This window comes from Petromyzon marinus, chromosome 69 (genome assembly GCF_048934315.1).
Source record: "Petromyzon marinus isolate PM22_M1 ecotype Great Lakes invasive population chromosome 69, UKy_Petmar_22M1.pri1.0, whole genome shotgun sequence".
Classification (NCBI taxonomy): Eukaryota; Metazoa; Chordata; class Hyperoartia; order Petromyzontiformes; family Petromyzontidae; genus Petromyzon; species Petromyzon marinus.
The window spans coordinates 6,617,958-6,642,785 of record NC_133735.1 but is presented as its reverse complement, the minus strand read 5'-3'; the positions used below and the strand labels follow the sequence as shown (position 1 = coordinate 6,642,785).

Here is a 24,828-nt window from a genome sequence, read left to right as displayed (position 1 = left end):
TCTCATAGCCACCGTGATGATGATGATGAGAGAGAGACGCAGACTCCACATAGACCTCCTGTAGACCAGGCGAGGTAGTCAACATATCATAGCCACCGTGATGATGATGATGATGAGAGAGAGACACAGACTCCACATAGACCTCCTGTAGACCAGGCGAGGTAGTCAACATCTCATAGCCACCATGATAATAATGATGATGAGAGAGACACAGACTCCACATAGACCTCCTGTATACCGGGCGAGGTGGTCAACATCTCACAGCCTACGAAAGTGCTGTTTGGTCAGTCAGCGCCACGCCCGGCCGCCTTTGTCTCCCCGAGTGGCGATATTTATTTGAGGCCGAGCCGACCTAGGGGTAGGCCCGGCACCGGGTCCAGGTGCTCGTCAGCAGCGGCGTTGGCTGCTGAGCGGGGATCGACCCTCGGTGGCGTAGCGCTAACCGCTGCACCACCACTCGCACAGACGACAACAACAACAACAACAAACAACACCAACAGCAGCAGCAGCAGTCGCCACTGGCCACTGAACGGCGGTGACGTCGTCACGGCGCCCGTGCCAGGCTAGGTGCACGTCGAGGCAGTCACGTGAAGTGTCGAACGCCCAGCTTGGCAGGAGGAGGTTTACGTGGACAGACCCAGCAGGTGCCATGGGTTGACTGCTGTGCCAGGCTAGGTGCAGGTCATGGGACAGACCCAGCAGGTGCCATGGGTTGACTGCTGTGCCAGGCTAGGTGCAGGAGGAGGTCACGTGGACAGACCCAGCAGGTGCCATGGGTTGACTGCTGTGCCAGGCTAGGTGCAGGAGGAGGAGGAGGTCACGGGACAGACCCAGCAGGTGACATGGGCTGACTGCTGTGCCAGGCTAGGTGCAGGTCACGTGGACAGACCCAGCAGCTGCCGTGGGTTGACTGCTGTGCCAGGCTAGGTGCAGCAGGAGGTCACGTGGACAGACCCAGCAGGTGACATGGGCTGACTGCTGTGCCAGGCTAGGTGCAGGAGGAGGTCACGTGGACAGACCCAGCAGGTGACATGGGCTGACTGCTGTGCCAGGCTAGGTGCAGGAGGTCACGTGGACAGACCCAGCAGCTGCCGTGGGTTGACTGCTGTGCCAGGCTAGGTGCAGGAGGAGGTCACGTGGACAGACCCAGCGCTGACCGCTACAGTACCGGTGCGGTAGCGGTGATCATGACGACGACGATCATGACGATGATGATGACAATGATGATGACAATGATGATGATGAAGATGACGATGATGATGATGACAATGATGATGATAATGACGATGATGACGATGATGATTATGACAATGATGATGATGACAATGATGATGACGATGATGACAATGATGATGACGATGATGATAATGATGATGACGATGACAATGATGATGACAATGATGACGATGATGACGATGATGATAATGATGACGATGATGATGATGACAATGATGATGATGACAATGATGATGACGATGATGATTATGACAATGATGATGACAATGATGATGATGATGACAATGATGATGACGATGATGATTATGACAATGATGATGACAATGATGATGATGACAATGATGATGATGACAATGATGATGATGACAATGATGATAATGATGACAATGATGATGATGATTATGACAATGATGATGACAATGATGATAATGATGACGATGATGACATTGATGATGATGGCAATGATGATGACAATGATGATGATGATGACAATGATGATGACAATGACAATGATGATGATGACAATGACGACGATGACGTCACCGCCGCCACCCTCTCTCTCGATTCTGGCGGCGGTGGTGGTGAAGGAATCGGAAAAAATTTCAACCGAGAAGAGAAACTTCGGCCGCCGCCGAGCGCCGCTTGCAACGTCACCGGATATACACAACGTCACCGTCACCACCATCACCACCACTGTCACCACCACCATCACCACCACCACTACTACCACTACCACCACCATCACCACCACCACCATCACCACCACCATCACCACCACCGTCACCATCACCACCACCATCACCGTCACCACTGTCATCACCACCACCACCACCGTCACCACCACCACCACCACCACAACCACCATCACCACCACCACCATCACCACCACCACCGTCACCACCACCACCGTCACCACCACCACCGTCACCACCACCACCGTCACCACCACCACCACCACTGTCACCACCATCACCACCACTACCACTACCACCGTCACCGCCACCACCACTACCACCACCACTGTCACCACCACCACTGTCACCACCACCACCGTCACCACCACCACTGTCACCACCACCACCATCACCACCACCACTGTCACCACCACCACCATCACCACCACCACTGTCACCACCACCACCATCACCACCACCACTGTCACCACCACCACCATCACCACCACCACTGTCACCACCATCACCACCACCACCATCATCACCACCATCACCACCACCACTGTCACCACCACCATCACCACCATCACTGTCACCACCACACCTACTGAAGGCCAACTTCGTCGGCCATCTCCTGGATCTGGTTCTTGAGCAGCACGTGCTGCTCTGTGGTGATGACGTGGGAGGGGGGAGGGGGGAGAGGGGGGAGGGGTGAGAGGGGAGGGGGCAGGGGGGAGGAGGGAGAGGGGGAGAGAGGTCACACTGTGTGTGTGTCACTGTGTGTGTGTGACACTCACTGTGTGTGTGTGACACTCACTGTGTGTGTGTCACTGTGTGAGTGTCACACTGTGTGTGTGTCACACTCGCTGTGTGTCACACTCGCTGTGTGTGTCACACTCGCTGTGTGTGTGTCACACTCGCTGTGTGTGTCACTATGAGTGTCACACTCGCTGTGTGTGTCACACTCGCTGTGTGTGTGTCACACTCGCTGTGTGTGTCACTATGAGTGTCACACTCACTGTGTGTGTGTCACACTCGCTGTGTGTCACACTCGCTGTGTGTGTCACTATGAGTGTCACACTCGCTGTGTGTGTGTCACACTCGCTGTGTGTGTCACTATGAGTGTCACACTCGCTGTGTGTGTGTCACACTCGCTGTGTGTCACACTCGCTGTGTGTGTGTCACACTCGCTGTGTGTGTCACTATGAGTGTCACACTCGCTGTGTGTGTGTCACACTCGCTGTGTGTCACACTCGCTGTGTGTGTCACACTCGCTGTGTGTGTGTCACACTCGCTGTGTGTGTCACTATGAGTGTCACACTCGCTGTGTGTGTGTCACACTCGCTGTGTGTGTGTCACACTCGCTGTGTGTGTGTCACACTCGCTGTGAGTGTCACTGTGTGTGTGTCACACTGTGTGTGTGTCACTGTGTGTGTGTCACACTCACTGTGTGTGTGTCACACTCGCTGTGTGTCACACTCGCTGTGTGTGTCACACTCGCTGTGTGTGTGTCACTATGTGTGTCACACTCGCTGTGTGTGTGTCACACTCGCTGTGTGTCACACTCGCTGTGTGTGTGTGTCACTGTGTGTGTGTCACACTCGCTGTGTGTCACACTCGCTGTGTGTGAGTGTCACTGTGTGTGTGTCACACTCACTGTGTGTGTCACACTCGCTGTGTGTGTGTCACACTCGCTGTGTGTCACACTCGCTGTGTGTCACACTCGCTGTGTGTGTCACACTCGCTGTGTGTCACACTCGCTGTGTGTGTGTCACACTCGCTGTGTGTGTCACACTCACTGTGTGTGTCACACTCACTGTGTGTGTGTCACACTCACTGTGTGTGTGTGTCACACTCGCTGTGTGTCACACTCGCTGTGTGTCACACTCGCTGTGTGCGTGTCACACTCACTGTGTGTGTCACTCGCTGTGTGTGTGTCACTGTGTGTGTGTCACTGTGTGTGTGTCACTGTGTGTGTGTCACACTCACTGTGTGTGTGTGTGTCACACTCGCTGTGAGTGTCACACTCGCTGTGTGTGTCACACTCACTGTGTGTGTGTGTGTCACACTCACTGTGTGTGTCACACTCGCTGTGTGTCACACTCGCTGTGTGTGTCACACTCGCTGTGAGTGTCACACTCGCTGTGTGTGTCACTGTGTGTGTCACACTCGCTGTGTGTGTCACACTCGCTGTGAGTGTCACACTCGCTGTGTGTGTCACTGTGTGTGTCACACTCGCTGTGTGTGTCACTGTGTGACACACACTCGCTGTGTGTGTGTCACACTCGCTGTGTGTGTCACACTCGCTGTGTGTGTGAGTGTCACACTCGCTGTGTGTGTGTCACACTCACTGTGTGTGTCACACTCGCTGTGTGTGTGTCACACTCGCTGTGTGTCACACTCGCTGTGTGTCACACTCGCTGTGTGTGTCACACTCGCTGTGTGTCACACTCGCTGTGTGTGTGTCACACTCGCTGTGTGTGTCACACTCACTGTGTGTGTCACACTCACTGTGTGTGTGTCACACTCACTGTGTGTGTGTGTCACACTCGCTGTGTGTCACACTCGCTGTGTGTCACACTCGCTGTGTGCGTGTCACACTCACTGTGTGTGTCACTCGCTGTGTGTGTGTCACTGTGTGTGTGTCACTGTGTGTGTGTCACTGTGTGTGTGTCACACTCACTGTGTGTGTGTGTGTCACACTCGCTGTGAGTGTCACACTCGCTGTGTGTGTCACACTCACTGTGTGTGTGTGTGTCACACTCACTGTGTGTGTCACACTCGCTGTGTGTCACACTCGCTGTGTGTGTCACACTCGCTGTGAGTGTCACACTCGCTGTGTGTGTCACTGTGTGTGTCACACTCGCTGTGTGTGTCACACTCGCTGTGAGTGTCACACTCGCTGTGTGTGTCACTGTGTGTGTCACACTCGCTGTGTGTGTCACTGTGTGACACACACTCGCTGTGTGTGTGTCACACTCGCTGTGTGTGTCACACTCGCTGTGTGTGTGAGTGTCACACTCGCTGTGTGTGTCACACTCGCTGTGTCACACTCGCTGTGTGTCACACTCACTGTGTGTCACACTCGCTGTGTGTGTGTCACACTCACTGTGTGTGTCACACTCGCTGTGTGTGTCACACTCGCTGTGTGTCACACTCACTGTGTGTGTGTCACACTCACTGTGTGTGTCACTCGCTGTGTGTGTGTGTCACTGTGTGTGTGTCACACTCGCTGTGTGTCACACTCACTGTGTGTGTCACACTCGCTGTGTGTGTCACTGTGTGTGTGTCACACTCGCTGTGTGTGTCACTGTGTGTGTGTCACACTCGCTGTGTGTGTGTCACACTCGCTGTGTGTGTCACTGTGTGTGTGTCACACTCGCTGTGTGTGTGTCACACTCGCTGTGTGTGTGTCACTGTGTGTGTCACACTGTGTGTGTGTCACACTCACTGTGTGTGTGTGTCACACTCGCTGTGTGTGTCACACTCGCTGTGTGTGTGTCACACTCACTGTGTGTGTCACACTCACTGTGTGTGTGAGTGTCACACTCGCTGTGTGTGTGTCACACTCGCTGTGTGTGTGTCACTGTGTGTGTCACACTGTGTGTGTGTCACACTCACTGTGTGTGTGTGTCACACTCGCTGTGTGTGTCACACTCGCTGTGTGTGTGTCACACTCGCTGTGTGTGTCACACTCGCTGTGTGTGTGTCACACTCACTGTGTGTGTCACACTCACTGTGTGTGTGAGTGTCACACTCGCTGTGTGTGTGTCACACTCGCTGTGTGTCACACTCGCTGTGTGTGTGTGTCACTGTGTGTGTGTCACACTCGCTGTGTGTGTGTCACACTCACTGTGTGTGTCACTGTGTGTGTGTCACACTCGCTGTGTGTGTGTGTGTCACACTCACTGTGTGTGTCACACTCGCTGTGTGTGTCACTGTGTGTGTGTCACACTCGCTGTGTGTGTGTCACACTCGCTGTGTGTGTGTCACTGTGTGTGTCACACTGTGTGTGTGTCACACTCACTGTGTGTGTGTCACACTCGCTGTGTGTGTCACACTCGCTGTGTGTGTGTCACACTCACTGTGTGTGTCACTGTGTGTGTGTCACACTCGCTGTGTGTGTGTGTGTCACACTCACTGTGTGTGTCACACTCGCTGTGTGTGTCACTGTGTGTGTGTCACACTCGCTGTGAGTGTCACACTCGCTGTGTGTCACACTCACTGTGTGTGTGTCACACTCACTGTGTGTGTGTGTGTCACACTGTGTGTGTGTCACTGTGTGTGTGTCACTGTGTGTGTGTCACACTCACTGTGTGTGTCACTGTGTGTGTGTCACACTCGCTGTGAGTGTCACACTCGCTGTGTGTCACACTCGCTGTGTGTGTGTGTCACACTCACTGTGTGTGTCACACTCGCTGTGTGTCACACTCACTGTGTGTGTCACACTCGCTGTGTGTGTCACACTGTGTGTGTGTGTGTCACACTCACTGTGTGTGTCACACTCGCTGTGTGTGTCACTGTGTGTGTCACACTCACTGTGTGTGTCACACTCGCTGTGTGTGTGTCACACTCGCTGTGTGTCACACTCACTGTGTGTGTCACACTCGCTGTGTGTGTGTCACACTCGCTGTGTGTCACACTCACTGTGTGTGTCACACTCGCTGTGTGTGTCACACTCGCTGTGTGTGTGTCACACTGTGTGTGTGTCACACTCGCTGTGTGTCACACTCGCTGTGTGTGTGTCACACTCACTGTGTGTGTCACACTCGCTGTGTGTGTCACACTCACTGTGTGTGTCACACTCGCTGTGTGTCACACTCACTGTGTGTGTGTCACACTCACTGTGTGTGTCACACTCACTGTGTGTGTCACACTCGCTGTGTGTGTGTCACACTCGCTGTGTGTCACACTCGCTGTGTGTGTCACACTCGCTGTGTGTCACACTCGCTGTGTGTGTCACACTCGCTGTGTGTGTGTCACTGTGTGTGTCACTGTGTGTGTGTCACACTCGCTGTGTGTCACACTCGCTGTGTGTGTGTCACACTCACTGTGTGTGTCACTCGCTGTGTGTGTCACACTCGCTGTGTGTGTGTCACACTCGCTGTGTGTGTGTCACTGTGTGTGTCACACTCAATGTGTGTGTCACACTCGCTGTGTGTGTCACACTCGCTGTGTGTGTCACACTCGCTGTGTGTGTGTCACACTCGCTGTGTGTGTCACACTCGCTGTGTGTGTGTCACACTCGCTGTGTGTCACACTCGCTGTGTGTGTGTCACACTCGCTGTGTGTGTGTCACACGCGCTGTGTGTGTGTCACTGTGTGTGTCACACTCGCTGTGAGTGTGACACCTGTGGCGAGGTGAGCGATGGTGCTGTGTGTGTCACACTGTGTGTGTGTGTCACTGTGTGTGTCACACTCGCTGTGTGTGTGTCACACTCGCTGTGTGTGTGTCACTGTGTGTGTCACACTCGCTGTGTGTCACACTCGCTGTGTGTGTGTCACACTCGCTGTGTGTGTCACACTCGCTGTGTGTCACACTCGCTGTGTGTCACACTCACTGTGTGTGTCACACTCACTGTGTGTGTGTCACACTCACTGTGTGTGTCACTCGCTGTGTGTGTGTCACTGTGTGTGTGTCACACTCGCTGTGTGTCACACTCACTGTGTGTGTCACACTCGCTGTGTGTGTGTCACTGTGTGTGTGTCACACTCGCTGTGTGTGTGTCACTGTGTGTGTCACACTGTGTGTGTGTCACACTCACTGTGTGTGTGTGTCACACTCACTGTGTGTGTCACACTCGCTGTGAGTGTCACACTCGCTGTGTGTGTCACACTCGCTGTGTGTGTCACACTCACTGTGTGTGTGAGTGTCACACTCGCTGTGTGTGTGTCACACTCGCTGTGTGTCACACTCACTGTGTGTGTCACACTCGCTGTGTGTGTCACACTCACTGTGTGTGTCACACTCACTGTGTGTCACACTCACTGTGTGTGTCACACTCGCTGTGTGTGTCACACTCGCTGTGTGTCACACTCACTGTGTGTGTCACACTCACTGTGTGTGTCACACTCGCTGTGTGTCACACTCACTGTGTGTGTCACACTCACTGTGTGTGTCACACTCACTGTGTGTCACACTCACTGTGTGTGTCACACTCGCTGTGTGTGTGTCACACTCGCTGTGTGTCACACTCGCTGTGTGTGTCACACTCGCTGTGTGTCACACTCGCTGTGTGTGTGTGTGTCACACTCGCTGTGTGTGTCACTCGCTGTGTGTGTCACACTCGCTGTGTGTGTGTCACTGTGTGTGTCACTGTGTGTGTCACACTCGCTGTGTGTCACACTCGCTGTGTGCGTGTCACACTCACTGTGTGTGTCACTCGCTGTGTGTGTCACACTCGCTGTGTGTGTGTCACACTCGCTGTGTGTGTGTCACACTCGCTGTGTGTGTGTCACTGTGTGTGTCACACTCACTGTGTGTGTCACACTCGCTGTGTGTGTGTCACACTCGCTGTGTGTGTCACACTCGCTGTGTGTGTGTCACACTCGCTGTGTGTGTCACACTCGCTGTGTGTGTGTGTCACACTCGCTGTGTGTCACACTCGCTGTGTGTCACACTCGCTGTGTGTGTGTCACTGTGTGTGTCACACTCGCTGTGAGTGTGACACCTGTGGCGAGGTGAGCGATGGTGCTGTGTGTGTCACACTGTGTGTGTGTGTCACTGTGTGTGTCACACTCGCTGTGTGTGTGTCACACTGTGTGTGTCACACTGTGTGTGTCACTGTGTGTGTCACACTGTGAGTGTGTCACCTGTGGCGAGGTGAGCGATGGTGCTGTGTGTGTCACACTCGCTGTGTGTGTGTCACACTCGCTGTGTGTGTGTCACACTGTGTGTGTCACTGTGAGTGTCACACTCGCTGTGTGTGTCACCTGTGGCGAGGTGAGCGATGGTGCTGTGTGTGTGTCACACTGTGAGTGTCACACTCGCTGTGTGTGTCACACTGTGTGTGTCACTGTGTGTCACACTCGCTGTGTGTCACACTCGCTGTGTGTGTGTCACACTGTGAGTGTCACACTCGCTGTGTGTGTCACACTGTGAGTGTGTCACCTGTGGCGAGGTGAGCGATGGTGCTGTGTGTGTCACACTCGCTGTGTGTGTGTCACACTCGCTGTGTGTGTGTCACACTCGCTGTGTGTGTGTCACTGTGAGTGTCACACTCGCTGTGTGTGTCACACTGTGTGTGTCACTGTGTGTGTCACCTGTGGCGAGGTGAGCGATGGTGCTGTGTGTGTCACACTCGCTGTGTGTGTCACACTGTGTGTGTCACTGTGTGTGTCACACTCGCTGTGTGTGTCACACTGTGTGTGTCACTGTGTGTGTCACACTCGCTGTGTGTGTCACACTGTGTGTGTCACTGTGTGTGTCACACTCGCTGTGTGTCACACTCGCTGTGTGTGTCACACTGTGTGTGTCACTGTGTGTGTCACCTGTGGCGAGGTGAGCGATGGTGCTGTGAGTGTCACACTGTGTGTGTCACACTGTGAGTGTCACACTCGCTGTGTGTCACCTGTGGCGAGGTGAGCGATGGTGCTGTGTGTGTCACACTGTGTGTGTGTCACTGTGTGTGTCACACTGTGAGTGTGTCACCTGTGGCGAGGTGAGCGATGGTGCTGTGTGTGTGTCACACTCGCTGTGTGTGTGTCACTGTGTGTGTCACACTCACTGTGTGTGTCACACTCGCTGTGTGTGTGTCACACTCGCTGTGTGTGTGTGTCACACTCGCTGTGTGTCACACTCGCTGTGTGTCACACTCGCTGTGTGTGTGTCACACTCGCTGTGTGTGTGTCACACTGTGTGTGTCACTGTGAGTGTCACACTCGCTGTGTGTGTCACCTGTGGCGAGGTGAGCGATGGTGCTGTGTGTGTGTCACACTGTGTGTGTCACTGTGTGTGTCACACTCGCTGTGTGTGTCACACTGTGTGTGTCACACTCGCTGTGAGTGTGACACCTGTGGCGAGGTGAGCGATGGTGCTGTGTGTGTGTCACACTGTGTGTGTCACACTCGCTGTGTGTGTCACACTGTGTGTGTCACACTGTGTGTGTCACTGTGTGTCACACTCGCTGTGTGTCACACTCGCTGTGTGTGTCACACTCGCTGTGTGTCACCTGTGGCGAGGTGAGCGATGGTGCTGTGCTTCTCCAAGAACTCGTGGCAGAACTTCGTGCCCAGCCCAAACGCCAACATGTTGAGCATGAACGTCCTACACACACACAGACAGTCACACACACAGTCACACAGTCACACACACAGTCACACACACAGTCACACACACACAGTCACACACACAGTCACACACACACAGTCACACACAGAGTCACACACAGAGTCACACACACACAGTCATACACACACAGTCACACACACAGTCACACACACAGTCACACACAGTCACACACACACAGTCACACAGTCACACACACAGACACACACAGACACACACACACACAGACACACACACACACAGTCACACACAGACACACACAAACACAGTCACACACAGTCACACACAGTCACACACACACACACAGTCACACAGTCACACACACAGTCACACAGTCACACACACAGTCACACAGTCACACACACACACACACAGTCACACAGTCACACACACAGACACACACAGTCACACACACACACAGTCACACACACAGTGACAGACACACACACACACAGTCACACACACACAGTCACACACACACACAGTCACACACACAGTCACACAGTCACACACACAGACAGTCACACAGTCACACAGTCACACACACACACAGTCACATACACACACAGTCACACAGTCACACACACACACAGTCACATACACACACAGTCACACAGTCACACACACACACACAGTCACACACAGTCACACACAGACACACAGACACAGTCACACACACAGAGACACACACACACACAGTCACATACACACACAGTCACACAGTCACACAGTCACACACACACACACAGTCACACACAGTCACACACAGACACACAGACACAGTCACACACACAGAGACACACACACACACAGTCACATACACACACAGTCACACACAGACACACATACACAGTCACACACACACACACAGACACACACAGACAGTCACACAGTCGCACACACAGTCACACACACACAGTCACACAGTCACACACACGTACAGTCACACAGTCACACAGTCACACACACAGTGACACACACACACAGTCACACACACACAGACACACACACACACAGTCACACACACAGAGACACACACACAGTCACACACACAGAGACACACACACAGTCACACACACAGAGACACACACACACAGACATAGTCACACACAGAGTCACACACACACAGACACACACACAGACACACACAGACAGACATACACACACAGAGTCTCACACACACACACAGACACACACAGACAAAGTCACACACACACACACAGACACACAGACACAGTCACACACACACACACACAGTCACACACACAGACACAGACACACACACACAGACACACACACAGACACACACACACACAGACACACACACACAGACACACACACAGACACACACACAGAAACACACACAGAGACACACACACACAGACACACACAGACAGACACACACACACACAGACACACACAGACACACACAGACACACACACAGAAACACACACACAGACACACAGAGTGTTGTGAGTGTTGTTGTTGTGGGTGTTGTTGTGTGAGTGTTGTTGTCAGTGTTGTGGTGAGTGTTGTTGTGAGTGTGGTGAGTGTTTGTGGTGAGTGTTTGTAGTGAGTGTTGTTGTGAGTGTGGTGGTGAGTGTGGTGAGTGTTTGTTGTGAGTGTGGTGGTGAGTGTTTGTGTGAGTGTTGTGGTGAGTGTGGTGGTGAGTGTTGTTGTGAGTGTGGTGGTGAGTGTGGTGAGTGTTTGTGTGAGTGTTGTTGTGAGTGTGGTGAGTGTTGTTGTGAGTGTGGTGAGTGTTGTTGTGAGTGTGGTGAGTGTTTGTGGTGAGTGTTGTGGTGAGTGTTGTTGTGAGTGTGGTGAGTGTTTGTGGTGAGTGTTGTGGTGAGTGTTGTGGTGAGTGTGGTGAGTGTTTGTGTGAGTGTTGTTGTGAGTGTTTGTGAATGAGTGTTTGTGTGAGTGTGGTGGTGAGTGTTGTTATGAGTGTGGTGAGTGTTTGTGGTGAGTGTAGTGGTGAGTGTAGTGGTGAGTGTAGTGGTGAGTGTTTGTGGTGAGTGTTTGTGGTGAGTGTTTGTGGTGAGTGTAGTGGTGAGTGTAGTGGTGAGTGTAGTGGTGAGTGTGGTGGTGAGTGTTTGTGGTGAGTGTAGTGGTGAGTGTAGTGGTGAGTGTAGTGGTGAGTGTAGTGGTGAGTGTGGTGAGTGTTTGTGTGAGTGTTGTTGTGAGTGTTTGTGAATGAGTGTTTGTGTGAGTGTGGTGGTGAGTGTTGTTGTGAGTGTGGTGAGTGTTTGTGGTGAGTGTAGTGGTGAGTGTAGTGGTGAGTGTAGTGGTGAGTGTGGTGGTGAGTGTTTGTGGTGAGTGTAGTGGTGAGTGTAGTGGTGAGTGTAGTGGTGAGTGTAGTGGTGAGTGTGGTGAGTGTTTGTGTGAGTGTTCTTGTGAGTGTTTGTGAATGAGTGTTTGTATGAGTGTGGTGGTGAGTGCTGTCGTGAGTGTGGTGAGTGTTTGTGGTGAGTGTAGTGGTGAGTGTGGTGGTGAGTGTAGTGGTGAGTGTAGTGGTGAGTGTGGTGGTGAGTGTAGTGGTGAGTGTAGTGGTGAGTGTAGTGGTGAGTGTTTGTGTAAGTGTGGTGGTGAGTGTAGTGGTGAGTGTAGTGGTGAGTGTAGTGGTGAGTGTTTGTGGTGAGTGTTTGTGTAAGTGTGGTGGTGAGTGTAGTGGTGAGTGTTTGTGTAAGTGTGGTGGTGAGTGTAGTGGTGTTTGTGTAAGTGTGGTGGTGAGTGTAGTGGTGAGTGTAGTGGTGAGTGTTTGTGGTGAGTGTAGTAGTGAGTATGGTGAGTGTAGTGGTGAGTGTTTGTGGTGAGTGTAGTAGTGAGTGTGGTGAGTGTAGTGGTGAGTGTTTGTGGTGAGTGTTTGTGTAAGTGTAGTGGTGAGTGTAGTGGTGAGTGTGGTGAGTGTTAGTGGTGAGTGTTTGTGGTGAGTGTTCGTGTGAATGAGTGATTGTGTGATTGTGGTGGTGAGTGTAGTGGTGAGTGTAGTGGTGAGTGTTTGTGTAAGTGTGGTGGTGAGTGTAGTGGTGAGTGTGGTGAGTGTTAGTGGTGAGTGTTTGTGGTGAGTGTAGTGGTGAGTGTTCTTGTGAATGAGTGATTGTGTGATTGTGGTGGTGAGTGTAGTGGTGAGTGTAGTGGTGAGTGTTTGTGTAAGTGTGGTGGTGAGTGTTTGTGGTGAGTGTGGTGGTGAGTGTAGTGGTGAGTGTTTGTGGTGAGTGTTGTTGTGAGTGTTAGTGGTGAGTGTTTGTGGTGAGTGTTAGTGGTGAGTGTTAGTGGTGAGTGTTTGTGGTGAGTGTTAGTGGTGAGTGTGGTGGTGAGTGTAGTGGTGAGTGTTTGTGGTGAGTGTAGTGGTGTGTAGTGGTGAGTGTTGTTGTGAGTGTGGTGAGTGTGGTGAGTGTTTGTGGTGAGTGTTAGTGGTGAGTGTTTGTGGTGAGTGTTTGTGTAAGTGTAGTGGTGAGTGTTAGTGGTGAGTGTTTGTGGTGAGTGTTTGTGGTGAGTGTTAGTGGTGAGTGTTTGTGGTGAGTGTTTGTGGTGAGTGTTTGTGGTGAGTGTAGTGGTGAGTGTTTGTGGTGAGTGTAGTGGTGAGTGTAGTGGTGAGTGTTTGTGTAAGTGTGGTGGTGAGTGTAGTGGTGAGTGTAGTGGTGAGTGTGGTTGTTGTTGTGTAGTGGTGAGTGTAGTGGTGAGTGTTGTTGTGATTGTGGTGGTGAGTGTAGTGGTGAGTGTGGTGGTGAGTGTTTGTGTGATTGTGGTGGTGAGTGTTAGTGGTGAGTGTAGTGGTGAGTGTAGTGGTGAGTGTTTGTGGTGAGTGTTTGTGGTGAGTGTTAGTGGTGAGTGTTTGTGTAAGTGTGGTGGTGAGTGTAGTGGTGAGTGTAGTGGTGAGTGTTGTTGTGAATGAGTGATTGTGTGATTGTGGTGGTGAGTGTTTGTGGTGAGTGTTAGTGGTGAGTGTTTGTGGTGAGTGTTAGTGGTGAGTGTTTGTGGTGAGTGTAGTGGTGAGTGTGGTGAGTGTTAGTGGTGAGTGTTAGTGGTGTTTGTGGTGAGTGTTTGTGGTGAGTGTAGTGGTGAGTGTTCTTGTGAATGAGTGATTGTGTGATTGTGGTAGTGAGTGTAGTGGTGAGTGTTGTTGTGAGTGTGGTGAGTGTGGTGAGTGTTTGTGGTGAGTGTTTGTGTGATTGTGGTGGTGAGTGTTAGTGGTGAGTGTTAGTGGTGAGTGTTAGTGGTGAGTGTTAGTGGTGAGTGTAGTGGTGAGTGTTTGTGGTGAGTGTAGTGGTGTGTAGTGGTGAGTGTTGTTGTGAGTGTGGTGAGTGTGGTGAGTGTTAGTGGTGAGTGTTAGTGGTGAGTGTTAGTGGTGAGTGTTTGTGGTGAGTGTAGTGGTGAGTGTAGTGGTGAGTGTTGTTGTGAGTGTAGTGGTGAGTGTTTGTGGTGAGTGTTAGTGGTGAGTGTAGTGGTGAGTGTTGTTGTGAGTGTGGTGAGTGTGGTGAGTGTTTGTGGTGAGTGTAGTGGTGAGTGTTGTTGTGAGTGTGGTGAGTGTGGTGAGTGTTTGTGGTGAGTGTTGTTGTGAGTGTGGTGAGTGTGGTGAGTGTTAGTGGTGAGTGTTAGTGGTGAGTGTTAGTGGTGAGTGTTAGTGGTGAGTGTTTGTGTGATTGTGGTGGTGAGTGTAGTGGTGAGTGTGGTGGTGAGTGTTTGTGGTGAGTGTTGTTGTGAGTGTAGTGGTGAGTGTGGTGAGTGTAGTGGTGAGTGTTAGTGGTGAGTGTTTGTGGTGAGTGTTGTTGTGAGTGTTAGTGGTGAGTGTTTGTGGTGAGTGTTAGTGGTGAGTGTTGTGGTGAGTGTTAGTGGTGAGTGTTAGTGGTGAGTGTTTGTGGTGAGTGTTTGTGGTGAGTGTTAGTGGTGAGTGTAGTGGTGAGTGTTTGTGTGATTGTGGTGGTGAGTGTTAGTGGTGAGTGTTAGTGGTGAGTGTAGTGGTGAGTGTGGTGGTGAGTGTTTGTGGTGAGTGTAGTGGTGTGTAGTGGTGAGTGTTGTTGTGAGTGTGGTGAGTGTTGTTGTGAGTGTGGTGAGTGTTAGTGGTGAGTGTTAGTGGTGAGTGTTAGTGGTGAGTGTTAGTGGTGAGTGTTGTTGTGAGTGTGGTGAGTGTGGTGAGTGTTAGTGGTGAGTGTTAGTGGTGAGTGTAGTGGTGAGTGTTTGTGGTGAGTGTTTGTGGTGAGTGTAGTGGTGAGTGTTTGTGTAAGTGTGGTGGTGAGTGTAGTGGTGAGTGTTTGTGTGAGTGTAGTGGTGAGTGTTTGTGTGAGTGTAGTGGTGAGTGTTTGTGGTGAGTGTTTGTGTGATTGTGGTGGTGAGTGTGGTGGTGAGTGTAGTGGTGAGTGTTAGTGGTGAGTGTTTGTGGTGAGTGTTAGTGGTGAGTGTAGTGGTGAGTGTGGTGGTGAGTGTTAGTGGTGAGTGTAGTGGTGAGTGTAGTGGTGAGTGTGGTGAGTGTTAGTGGTGAGTGTTAGTGGTGAGTGTTTGTGGTGAGTGTTAGTGGTGAGTGTTAGTGGTGAGTGTTTGTGGTGAGTGTTAGTGGTGAGTGTTTGTCGTGGGTGAGTTTGTGGTGAGTGTTAGGGTGAGTGTTGTGTGAGTGTTTGTGGTGAGTGTTAGTGGTGAGTGTTAGTGGTGAGTGTTAGTGGTGAGTGTTAGTGGTGAGTGTTAGTGGTGAGTGTTTGTGGTGAGTGTTAGTGGTGAGTGTTTGTGGTGAGTGTTAGTGGTGAGTGTTTGTGGTGAGTGTTTGTGGTGAGTGTTAGTGGTGAGTGTTTGTGGTGAGTGTTTGTGGTGAGTGTAGTGGTGAGTGTTAGTGGTGAGTGTTAGTGGTGAGTGTTTGTGGTGAGTGTTTGTGGTGAGTGTAGTGGTGAGTGTGGTGGTGAGTGTGTGAGTGTTTGTGGTGAGTGTTAGTGGTGAGTGTAGTGGTGAGTGTTTGTGGTGAGTGTTTGTGTGATTGTGGTGGTGATTGTGTGGTGGTGAGTGTAGTGGTGAGTGTAGTGGTGAGTGTTTGTGGTGAGTGTTTGTGGTGAGTGTTAGTGGTGAGTGTAGTGGTGAGTGTTTGTGGTGAGTGTTTGTGGTGAGTGTTTGTGTGATTGTGGTGGTGAGTGTTTGTGTAAGTGTGGTGGTGAGTGTAGTGGTGAGTGTGGTGAGTGTTGTTGTGAGTGTGGTGAGTGTTGTTGTGAGTGTGGTGAGTGTAGTGGTGAGTGTTAGTGGTGAGTGTTAGTGGTGAGTGTTAGTGGTGAGTGTTTGTGGTGAGTGTTTGTGGTGAGTGTTAGTGGTGAGTGTTAGTGGTGAGTGTTTGTGTGAGTGTAGTGGTGAGTGTTTGTGGTGAGTGTTTGTGTGATTGTGGTGGTGATTGTGGTGGTGATTGTGGTGGTGAGTGTGGTGAGTGTTGTTGTGAGTGTGGTGAGTGTAGTGGTGAGTGTTAGTGGTGAGTGTTAGTGGTGAGTGTTAGTGGTGAGTGTAGTGGTGAGTGTAGTGGTGAGTGTAGTGGTGAGTGTTTGTGTGAGTGTAGTGGTGAGTGTTTGTGATGAGTGTAGTGGTGAGTGTTAGTGGTGAGTGTTAGTGGTGAGTGTTAGTGGTGAGTGTGGTGGTGAGTGTTTGTGTAAGTGTGGTGGTGAGTGTAGTGAGTGTTAGTGGTGAGTGTTAGTGGTGAGTGTTAGTGGTGAGTGTTAGTGGTGAGTGTTAGTGGTGAGTGTTTGTGGTGAGTGTTAGTGGTGAGTGTTTGTGGTGAGTGTTAGTGGTGAGTGTTAGTGGTGAGTGTTAGTGGTGAGTGTTAGTGGTGAGTGTTAGTGGTGAGTGTTGTTGTGAGTGTGGTGAGTGTTTGTGGTGAGTGTAGTGGTGAGTGTTTGTGTGATTGTGGTGGTGAGTGTTAGTGGTGAGTGTGGTGAGTGTTAGTGGTGAGTGTTAGTGGTGAGTGTGGTGAGTGTTAGTGGTGAGTGTTAGTGGTGAGTGTTTGTGTGATTGTGGTGGTGAGTGTTTGTGTAAGTGTGGTGGTGAGTGTAGTGGTGAGTGTGGTGAGTGTTTGTGGTGAGTGTTGTTGTGAGTGTGGTGAGTGTTTGTGGTGAGTGTTAGTGGTGAGTGTTAGTGGTGAGTGTAGTGGTGAGTGTTTGTGTAAGTGTGGTGGTGAGTGTGGTGGTGAGTGTAGTGGTGAGTGTGGTGAGTGTTTGTGGTGAGTGTTAGTGGTGAGTGTTGTTTGTGGTGAGTGTTTGTGGTGAGTTTCCATGCTCACGAGAGTTGTCCAAACACGACGTTCTGGTTGAAGCAGGAACTCTCATCACGCTCCTCGGCAGACATACGGCACCACTTCTCCCTGACACACGTGACACAAACACAGGCAAAGGTCCCCCGTGTAGCCTCGAGCAGGAAGTAGGGGCAAGTGCCCTATAGACACACAGACAAAGGTCCCCCGTGTAGCCTCTAGCAGGGCTGTAGGGGCAAGTGTTGTTAGTAGCAGCAGCAGTGCCCTATAGACACACAGACAAAGGTCCCCCGTGTAGCCTCTAGCAGGGCTGTAGGGGCAAGTGCTGTGAGTAGCAGCAGCAGTGCCCTGTAGACACACAGACAAAGGTCCCCCGTGTAGCCTCTAGCAGGGCTGTAGGGGCAAGTGCTGTGAGTAGCAGCAGCAGTGCCCTATAGACACACAGACAAATGTCCCCCGTGTAGCCTCTAGCAGGGCTGTAGGGGCAAGTGCTGTGAGTATCAGCAGCAGTGCCCTATAGACACACAGACAAAGGTCCCCCGTGTAGCCTCTAGCAGGGCTGTAGGGGCAAGTGTTGTGAGTAGCAGCAGCAGTGCCCTATAGACACACAGACAAAGGTCCCCCGTGTAGCCTCTAGCAGGGCTGTAGGGGCAAGTGTTGTGAGTAGCAGCAGCAGTGCCCTGTAGACACACAGGCAAAGGTCCCCCGTGTAGCCTCTAGCAGGGCTGTAGGGGCAAGTGCCTATAGACACACAGACAAAGGTCCCCCGTGTAGCCTCTAGCAGGGCTGTAGGGGCAAGTGCTGTGAGTAGCAGCAGCAGTGCCCTGTAGACTCACAGACAAAGGTCCCCCGTGTAGCCTCTATCAGGGATGTAGGGGCAAGTCCCTATAGACACACAGACAAAGGTCCCCCGTGTAGCCTCTAGCAGGGCTGTAGGGGCAAGTGCCTATAGACACACAGACAAAGGTCCCCCGTGTAGCCTCTAGCAGGGGCAAGTGCTGTGAGTAGCAGCAGCCTTGCCCTGTAGACACACAGGCAAAGGTCCCCCGTGTAGCCTCTAGCAGGGCTGTAGGGGCAAGTGCCTATAGACACACAGACAAAGGTGCCCCGTGTAGCCTCTAGCAGGGCTGTAGGGGCAAGTGCTGTGTGTGTGTATGTGTGTGTGTGTCTGTGTGTATGTGTGTGTGTGACCGTGTGTGTCTGTGTGTGTGTGTCTGTGTGTGTGTCTGTGTGTGTGTGTGTCTGTGTGTGTGTGTGTCTGTGTGTGTGTGTCTGTGTGTCTGACTGTGTGTGTCTGTGTGTGTGTCTGTGTGTCACTGTGTGTCTGTGTGTATGTGTGTGTGTGTGACTGTATGTGTGTGACTGTGTGTCACTGTGTGTGTATGTGTGTGTGTGACTGTATGTGTGTGTATGTGTGTGTGTCTGTATGTGTGTGTGTGTATGTGTGTGTGTGACTGTGTCTGTGTGTATGTGTGTGTGTCTGTATGTGTGTATGTGTGTGTGTCTGTATGTGTGTATGTGTGTGTGTGTGACTGTATGTGTGTGACTGTGTGTCACTGTGTGTGTATGTGTGTGTGTGACTGTATGTGTGTGTATGTGTGTGTGTGTGACTGTGTATGTGTGTGACTGTGTCTGTGTGTATGTGTGTGTGACTGTGTCTGTGTGTATGTGTGTGTGTGTGACTGTGTCTGTGTGTATGTGTGTGTGTGACTGTGTCTGTGTGTATGTGTGTGTGTGACTGTGTGTGTATGTGTGTGTGTGACTGTGTGTATGTGTGTGTGTCTGTATGTGTGTGTGTGTATGTGTGTGTGTGTGTGACTGTGTGTGTATGTGTGTGTGTGTGACTGTGTGTGTATGTGTGTGTGTGTGACTGTGTATGTGTGTGTGTGTGTTTGTGGCTGGTCTCACCGTGTGGTAGGGGATCTCTTGTTCCGCTCAGACTGAACGGCGTCCAGGAAGGCAGCGTTCCAAAACCTCAGCGTGTGCCTGCAACCACACAGACACAGACACACACAGACACACACAGACACACACACAGGCACACAAACACAGACACACACACGGACACACACACACAGACACATCACCAACAGCCTCCTCCCTCCATCCCTCCTGCTGCTCAACACGACAACAAGACTGTTAAATAACCGGAGGACCCGGAGAGAAATCCATTCCACGCAGACTCCACATCTACAGCAGCAGCAGCAGGCGTTGTCAGGGTCGGGATCGAACCCACGACCTCCTGTAGACCAGGCGAGGTAGTCAACATCTCCTAGCCACCGTGATGATGATGAGAGACACACAGACTCCACATAGACCTCCTGTATACCAGGCGAGGTAGTCAACATCTCATAGCCACCGTGATGATGATGAGAGACACACAGACTCCACATAGACCTCCTGTATACCAGGCGAGGTAGTCAACATCTCATAGCCACCGTGATGATGATTATGAGAGAGAGACTCAGACTCCACATAGACCTCCTGTAGACCAGGCGAGGTAGTCAACATCTCCTAGCCACCGTGATGATGAGAGAGAGACACAAGACTCCACATAGACCTCCCGTGTACCAGGCGAGGTAGTCAACATCTCCTAGCCACCGTGATGATGATGATGATGAGAGAGAGAGAGAGAGACACAGACTCCACATCTACAGCAGCAGCAGGCATTGTCAGGGTCCGGGATCGAACCCACGAACCTCCTGCACACCACCGATTCCGATCGTGCGAATGATCACGATGACGACGATGATGACGATGACGACGATGATGACGATGATCGCCGTGAAGGCCGCGGCCTTACCAGATAGGCTGCTGCTTGAGATGGGTGTACAGGTAAATCTTGATGCCTTGCTCCCTGGCCGCCTCCACTGGTACTGCCGGGACAGACGCACGGTGCCAGAGGCCTCGGCAAACACTCGAAAGACTCACACAGTAGAGACCCACAGACTACTCACACAGTAGAGACCCACAGACTACTCACACAGTAGAGACCCACAGACTACTCACACAGTAGAGACCCACAGACTACTCACACAGTAGAGACCCACAGACTACTCACACAGTAGAGACCCATAGACTACTCACACAGTAGAGACCCATAGACTACTCACACAGTAGAGACCCACAGACTACTCACACAGTAGAGACCCATAGACTACTCACACAGTAGAGACCCACAGACTACTCACACAGTAGAGACCCATAGACTACTCACACAGTAGAGACCCATAGACTACTCACACAGTAGAGACCCACAGACTACTCACACAGTAGAGACCCACAGACTACTCACACAGTAGAGACCTATAGACTACTCACACAGTAGAGACCCACAGACTACTCACACAGTAGAGACCCACAGACTACTCACACAGAGACCCATAGACTACTCACACAGTAGAGACCCACAGACTACTCACACAGTAGAGACCCACAGACTACTCACACAGTAGAGACCCACAGACTACTCACACAGTAGAGACCCACAGACTACTCACACAGTAGAGACCCACAGACTACTCACACAGTAGAGACCCACAGACTACTCACACAGTAGAGACCCACAGACTACTCACACAGAGACCCATAGACTACTCACACAGTAGAGACCCACAGACTACTCACACAGTAGAGACCCACAGACTACTCACACAGTAGAGACCCACAGACTACTCACACAGTAGAGACCCACAGACTACTCACACAGTAGAGACCCACAGACTACTCACACAGTAAAAGACCCATAGACTACTCACACAGTAGAGACCCACAGACTACTCACACAGTAGAGACCCACAGACTACTCACACAGTAGAGACCCACAGACTACTCACATAGTAGAGACCCACAGACTACTCACACAGTAGAGACCCACAGACTACTCACACAGTAGAGACCCACAGACTACTCACACAGTAGAGACCCACAGACTACTCACACAGTAGAGACCCACAGACTACTCACACAGTAGAGACCCACAGACTACTCACACAGTAGAGACCCACAGACTACTCACACAGTAGAGACCCACAGACTACTCACACAGTAGAGACCCACAGACTACTCACACAGTAGAGACCCACAGACTACTCACACAGTAGAGACCCACAGACTACTCACACAGTAGAGACCCACAGACTACTCACACAGTAGAGACCCACAGACTACTCACACAGTAGAGACCCACAGACTACTCACACAGTAGAGACCCACAGACTACTCACACAGTAGAGACCCACAGACTACTCACACAGTAGAGACCCACAGACTACTCACACAGTAGAGACCCACAGACTACTCACACAGTTGAGACCCACAGACTACTCACACAGTAGAGACCCACAGACTACTCACACAGTAGAGACCCACAGACTACTCACACAGTAGAGACCCACAGACCACTCACACGGTAGAGACCCACAGACTACTCACACAGTAGAGACCCACAGACTACTCACACAGTAGAGACCCATAGACTACTCACACAGTAGAGACCCACAGACTACTCACACAGTAGAGACCCACAGACTACTCACACAGTAGAGACCCATAGACTACTCACACAGTAGAGACCCACAGACTACTCACACAGGAGAGACCCACAGACTACTCACACAGTAGAGACCCATAGACTACTCACACACAAAGACCCACAATGCACCTGAAATGCACACATAGAGTGGTGAGTGGGTGATGAGTGAGTAAGTTGGTGATTAGTGAGTGAGTGTGTGAGTGAGTGTTTGAGTGAGTGTGTGAGTGTGTGAGTGTTTGAGTGTGTGAGTGTGTGAGTGTGTGACTGAGTGTGTGAATGTGTGAGTGAGTGTGTGAGTGAGTGTGTGAGTGAGTGTGTGAGTGATTGTGTGTGTGAGTGAGTGTGTGTGATCGATGGCCGGGTGCGGTCAAGGGATGGCTCCCTATTGCTCAACCACGTTATGTATGCTGATGATTTGGTAATAGCTGCTCAGAAGAGTTGGAGACGCTGCTGCTGAGACTGGAGCGTGCCACTAAGAGATGGGGCCTTACCATCAGCCCCACCAAAACTAAGCACCTGCCTGGGTGTTTTGTACCATCGGACACTCCACCCCCACAACTCCCAATCGGTGATGGGGCAGTTGTGGAGAGAGTGGAGAGTTTCCCATACCTGGGCAGTGTGCTTATAACCGGCTCCAGTTTAACAGCAGAGGTCTCACTCCGAATCAGTCGAGCGGCAATATCTTTTCATCGGTTGCGTAACGCTGTGTGGAAGCTACCTGGTCTGTCGCGACCGCAATAAGCTTCAGGTCTTCTTGGCCCCCTTAATGGAACATCGTCGCCGGTTAGAAACATTTAGGCTGGCCTGCCTACGATCCATCCTGGGTTTAACCTGCAGGCTGGATTGTGTGAGGAGCTCACAAATCCTTGAAAGATCTGGGCAAGGTCCCATCTGTGAGCTCCTCCGGCAGGCAAGGCTGCGTTGGCTGGGTCAAGTAGCCCGCATGCCCAGCCACCGCATGCCCAAACAGCTTTTGTTCGGCCGGATCGAGGGGGCTAAACGGGCGCGGCACAGGCTAGAGAAGAGATGGAGTGACGTGGTACAGGAGGACGTGGAGCTGAGTGGACTTGCCGATGACTGGTACCAGCGGTGTTAAGATCGGCCTCTGTGGAGGAGGCTCGTGAAGGACGCTACTGGGCAGTTGGAGGCAGTCGCCCTCCAACAACAACGGAGGGCGGAGGAGCGACGCTCACAACAACGAGCGGAGCGCCGGGTGGCTAAAGCACAGCAGGTTGGCACAGTAGGGGTCACAGGTGGTGCATCAGCCAGTCATCTCAGTCAGTCGACCCGTGGCACCTGCTGGGTCTGCCCCGTGACCTCCTGCCAGCGGGCGTTCGACACTTCACGTGGCCTCAGGGTGCACATAGCCTGGCACAAGCGTCGTGGTGACGTCACCGCCACTTAGTGGCGAATGGCGGTTGTTGTGTGAGTGTGTGAGTGAGTTAGTGTGTAAGTGTGTCAGTGTGTGTAAGTGTGTGTAAGTGTGGGTGTGTAAGTGTGAGTTGTGATCATCAACTCACCCCTCTCCACGTTTCCGTTCCTGACTGTCTTGGCAGGCGTCTTGCTGAAATACAAAGACCAAGGTCCCCCGTTTAGCCTCTAGCAGGGCTGCAGGGGCAAGTGCTGTGAGTAGCAGCAGCAGTGTCCTATAGACACACAGACAAAGGTCCCCCGTGTAGCCTCTAGCAAGGCTGTAGGAGCAAGTGCTGTGAGTAGCGAGTAATAGTGAGATACACAGAGACCCATAGAGACCAATAGAGATACATAGAGACACATAGAGATACACAGAGACCCACAGAGACCCATAGAGATATACAGAGACCCATAGAGATACACAGAGACCCATAGAGATACACAGAGATACACAGAGACCCATAGAGATACACAGAGACCCATAGAGACCCATAGAGATACACAGAGACCCATAGAGATACACAGAGACCCATAGACATACACAGAGACCCACAGAGATACACAGAGACCCATAGAGACACACAGAGACCCATAGAGATACACAGAGACCCACAGAGATACACAGAGACCCACAGAGATACACAGAAATCCATAGAGATACACAGAGACCCATAGAGATACACAGAGACCCATAGAGATACACAGAGACCCACAGAGATACACAGAGACCCACAGAGATACACATAAATCCATAGAGATACACAGAGACCCATAGAGATACACAGAGACCCATAGAGATACACAGAGACCCATAGAGATACACAGAGACCCATAGAGACCCATAGAGATACACAGAGACCCATAGAGATACACAGACCCATAGAGATACACAGAGACCCATAGAGACACACAGAGACCCACAGAGATACATAGAGACCCATAGAGATACACAGAGACCCATAGAGATACACAGAGACCCATAGAAGTACACAGAGACCCATAGAGACACACAGAGACCCATAGATATACACAGAGACCCATAGATATACACAGAGACCCACAGAGATACACAGAGACCCATAGAGATACACAGAGAACCACAGAGATTCACAGAGACCCATAGAGATACACAGAGACCCATAGAGATACACAGAGACCCATAGAGATACACAGAGACCCATAGAGATACACAGAGACCCATAGAGATACACAGAGACCCATAGAGATACACAGAGACCCATAGAAGTACACAGAGACCCATAGAGACACACAGAGACCCATAGATATACACAGAGACCCATAGATATACACAGAGACCCACAGAGATACACAGAGACCCATAGAGATACACAGAGACCCACAGAGATTCACAGAGACCCACAGAGATACACAGAGACCCATAGAGATACACAGAGACCCACAGAGATACACAGAGACCCACAGAGATACACAGAGACCCATAGAGATACACAG

The 24,828-nt window shown here is 51.5% G+C and overlaps 1 protein-coding gene across 2 annotated transcripts in view; it reads right to left on the bottom strand.

Annotated features, from left to right (window-relative positions):
- Positions 1-811: 811 nt before the first annotated feature.
- The window catches only part of KIAA0513 (KIAA0513 ortholog), a 39,710-nt gene continuing 15,693 nt past the window's right edge, over positions 812-24,828 (bottom strand). The window contains exons 6-11 of one of the 2 annotated variants that reach the window (XM_076055038.1): positions 23,463-23,506; positions 20,212-20,284; positions 19,317-19,394; positions 17,439-17,519; positions 10,082-10,176; positions 2,423-2,576 (exon numbers count right to left, since the gene is read on the bottom strand). In XM_076055038.1, the coding sequence (XP_075911153.1) occupies positions 2,515-2,576; positions 10,082-10,176; positions 17,439-17,519; positions 19,317-19,394; positions 20,212-20,284; positions 23,463-23,506 (433 nt within the window). In that variant the 3' untranslated portion in view covers positions 2,423-2,514. Of the gene's footprint in view, positions 2,577-7,261; positions 7,309-10,081; positions 10,177-17,438; positions 17,520-19,316; positions 19,395-20,211; positions 20,285-23,462; positions 23,507-24,828 lie in introns of those variants that run through there. The other variant, XM_076055039.1, reaches the window with a different exon arrangement.